The sequence below is a fragment of the Heterodontus francisci genome, chromosome 34 (assembly GCF_036365525.1).
Source record: "Heterodontus francisci isolate sHetFra1 chromosome 34, sHetFra1.hap1, whole genome shotgun sequence".
NCBI classification, from domain to species: Eukaryota; Metazoa; Chordata; class Chondrichthyes; order Heterodontiformes; family Heterodontidae; genus Heterodontus; species Heterodontus francisci.
Window position 1 is genome coordinate 12,208,174 of NC_090404.1, and position 4,182 is coordinate 12,212,355.

Here is a 4,182-nt window from a genome sequence, read left to right on the forward strand (position 1 = left end):
CACCTGGCGCTCTGCTCCCACCCACTTTCAGCCAAACAGCAACACATTGCTACAAAGCACTGATGTCTGTTCAGTAGTTTGTTCAGTAACAGCAGATATCATCGTTCTAATGTGATGGATCTATAAATCACTCCGATAAAATACCTGATCAATGTTAATTCACAAGTTAATTGATCGGTGAGGGAAATCTCACTGGATTCACGGTTACCTTGGTGCTGATGGTGAAGATACTGGAATTTGAGAGGAAGAATTAACGCCAGTATAAACCAAATCCAGTAACAATCTCATGTTTCTGGTTACAATAACCAGACAAGGGATTTTGTCCCCGCCCCACGACTCTAATAGCGGAACCATTCCCCATATGAGGACAGTGACTGTAGCCCAGCTCGGGGTGTTTCCATTCACTGACAGCCAGCTCACCACCTACCGCTCTCACAGCACCACTGGGGACACAAGGAAGTGAGGTGAGAGAATCCTGAGACACGACAGCAGATTATTGAGGGTGGGGATTAGAACGGGTGTCTTCAAATATCCAACTCCCCTTTTACAGAGCGGACAGCGACAATGCGGCTACTCAGCATCTGGGTTGTGTGGGGAGCATTTCTGACAGGTAATTGTGGACAAAGCACATTTCATCTTTTCTCTCGTTTCACAAACATGGTTTGAACCTGAATTTTCAACAACCGTCGGTCTGATCTTTTCCTGTTTAAACTTGTTTTTCAGATTTAAGTCATGGAGATTCTGTCACTCAGCCGCGGTCCCCAGATGTTAAGACAGAAGGAGAAGCGGTGATTTTAAGCTGTACCTATGATACGACACGGAGCGAGTATTCTTTATACTGGTACCAGCAACACCCAGATACACAGCCCGAGTTTATACTGAGGAAGGATTCTGATAATTATGAAGATAAAGCAGATTTTGCTAAAAATCGTTTCTCTGCTGAGCTCCACACCGTGACTAAATTCACCAGTTTAACCATCTCAGGGCTGCAGCTGACTGACTCTGCCATGTATTACTGCGCCTTCAGACTCACAGTGATGGAAAGCAGTCTCACCCCTGTACAAAAACTGCCTTTGGAGTGTGGGTGGGAGCTCCGGTCTGTTGGGGTGTGTGTAGAATCGCAGGCAGATGTGCAGCGACAATGTGCCGCGCGCAGTCAGGCACTCAAACACACACCGAGAGGAAACCAAATTAACCTCGGATCAAACTGTCACCCAACTGTTTCCAGGAACGGCCGAGAAATCAAACTACAGAATCCAATCAGACAGACAGATCCAGCACAGAAAACATATGTGAGGACCCCAGTTCTAATCCCCAGCCTCAATAATCTGCTGTCATGTCTCAGGATGCTCTCATCTCACTTCCTTGTGTCTCCAGTGGTGCTGTGCGACCAGCCGGTCGTCAGCTGGCTGTCAGTGAATGGAAACACCCCGAGCTGGGCTACAGTCAGAGTTCTGATAGGGAAATGGCTGCACTTTTAGAGACCGGGGGTGGGAATGAAACCCTGGCCTGTTAATTATCACCAACCTGCTCAGGATTGTTAATGGCGACAGAAAATATTCCATCATTAAGGAGACACCCTGAAGCACAATGGACATTAGAGGAACTCTGTGTTTTGCGCTTGTTTTAAACATCACAGACACTACCTTGTGAAATCTATTCATTGTGTACGAACTGTCTCTGAGTCAGCAACACGCTCTGATCAAAAAAACCCTGTGAACAGGCGGCGGTCAAAGACTCTGAGAAACTGATATCCCAATTAATTATTTATTCTCAGGAAACAGCTAATTAAAAAAAAAAAGCAACCAGTTAACCCCTGAATTGTGAGTGCATGTGTGTGAAAGGGCGAGTTCGGTTAAAATAAGAAGTGATAATTGTTTTTAGACATAGGTGTATCTCAATAGTGTTTAAGATTTAGTTGAAATAAATAGTTAATTTGTTGTTGTCTAAAGATACCGGCTTTGGTCTATTTTATTCTGGGGGTTACTAAAGTGTTCACTTTGGGTGTTTTCCGGTTTGGTAGAAAAACCTTAATAATATGCTGCAATCTGTGTAGTGATGGGACTGAACTGACAGTGCATTACTCCCGCCTCGGTCGTAATATATTAATTTGGTATCTCGTGTAGGATCAGATTAATTGGGGGTTCGCATTTGGAATTATATTAGTTGCTCATATCTGGGATAACATATAAATTGGGGTCTTGCGTCTGGCATCATATTAATTGCTATCGCATCTGGGGCCATATGAATTGGAAACTCATTTGCTGGGATACAAACCTAATGCCAATTACGAAAACATAGCAGGAACCAGGGTTCTTGTGTAATAAGGTACAGTCTATGACATCAGAATGGCATTAGCAGTTGCAGCAGTTTTTCTGGGAAAGGACAACGTGTCCCTCAATGTCTTCACAATTTTACCTAAGAATAAACGAAAAGAACTGGCTGAAAAATTGGGATTAGAATTGAAATCAGGTGGCAAACAAAGCAGTAATAATTGACCTAATAGCCCAACATCTAAAATTAGAAAACGAAGAAGAGGAAGAAGATAGTAAGCCAGAGAATAATGCAGTGGAATTGGCGAAGATTCAGTTAGAAATCAAAAAACTGGAACTTGAACATGAAAAAGAAAAAGTCAAAGCAAAAAGTAAACTTGAGGCTGAAAAAGAATTGTAGAAAATTGAACTTGAAAAAGAGCAAAGAGGGAAAGAAAGGGAATTTAGGTTAAAAGAGGTGGAACTAAGACAAAGGGGTGGTCTTGACTCCAGGGAAAATTCAGCTCTGGAAGAAGCTGAATTCAGCGCAGAGCACAAGGAAAAGCTCTTTACATTTATACAAGCTCTTCCTAAGTTTGAGGAAAGGGACGTAGAGGCATTTTTCATATCTTTTGAAAAAATAACCAAACTGATGGAATGGAAATAGGAAAACTGGAGACTGCTGATGCAAAGCAGGCTGATGGGCAGAGCTCTTGACGTTGAGGCCACGCTTCCTGAAAAGCCTACTGCAGATTATCAGATGGCAAAAAAGGCCATTCTCGCTGTTTATGAGTTAGTCTCTGAAGCTTACCGTCAGACGTTTCGGAACTTACGAAGATTGACTGGGCAGATGTATGTAGAATTTAAGAGAGTGAAGCAAAGTAATTTTGACCATTGGATACGAGCATTAAAGATGGAAACCACAGATGAGAACCTTCGAGAATGGATTCTCTTGGAAAAGTTTAAAAACTGTATTCCTTCAGTAGTGAGAACTGATGTAGCTCAGATGAAAGTTTTGAAAGCTAGGCAAGCAGTGGAAGTTAATGATTTTGAGCTTGTGAATAAGCCAAAACCTTTTGTCCATCACCCCCATAAACACGAGAAGGATAGAAGGTGGGAGAGTGAAAGGAAGGCAAGTAGCCGGGGACAAGAAGGAACAGCTGTGAATGCCCCAGGATCACCTCCTCAGGCCCGAAAGGAATGTTCTGAGGGTAGAAGTGAGGTTTACATGCTGAAGTGGTATCAAGAACAAAGAACAAAGAACAAAGATAATTACAGCACAGGAACAGGCCCTTCGGCCCTCCAAGCCTGCGCCGATCCAGATCCTCTCTCTAAACATGTCGCCTATTTTCTAACGTTCTGTATCTCTTTTCTTCCTGCCCATTCATGTATCTGTCTAGATATATCTTAAAAGACTCCATCGTGCCCGCATCCACCACCTCCGCTGGCAACGCGTTCCAGGCACCCACCACCCTCTGCGTAAAGAACTTTCCACGCATATCCCCCTAAACTTTTCCCCTTTCACTTTGAACTCGTGTCCTCTAGTAATTGAATCCCCCACTCTGGGAAAAAGCCTCTTGCTATCCACCCTGTCTATACCTCTCATGATTTTGTACACCTCAATCAGGTCCCCCCTCAACCTCCGTCTTTCTAATGAAAATAATCCTAATCTACTCAACCTCTCTTCATAGCTAGCACCCTCCATACCAGGCAACATCCTGGTGAACCTCCTCTGCACCCTCTCCAAAGCATGCACATCCTTTTGATAATGTGGCGACCAGAACTGTACGCAGTATTCCAAATGTGGCCGAACCAAAGTCCTATACAACTGTAACATGACCTGCCAACTCTTGTACTCAATACCCCGTCCGATGAAGGAAAGCATGCCGTATGCCTTCTTGACCACTCTATTTACCTGCGTTGCCACCTT

General features: G+C 43.7%; 1 protein-coding gene across 1 annotated transcript; it reads left to right on the top strand.

Moving 5' to 3' along the window:
• The first annotated feature begins 411 nt into the window (after positions 1–411).
• Positions 412–1,886, top strand: LOC137348505 (uncharacterized). Its single transcript, XM_068013808.1, has 2 exons — positions 412–610; positions 724–1,886. Exons 1-2 carry the CDS (start codon positions 565–567, stop codon positions 1,479–1,481), a joined length of 804 nt encoding a protein of 267 aa, XP_067869909.1. The 5' UTR covers positions 412–564; the 3' UTR covers positions 1,482–1,886.
• Positions 1,887–4,182: the final 2,296 nt, after the last annotated feature.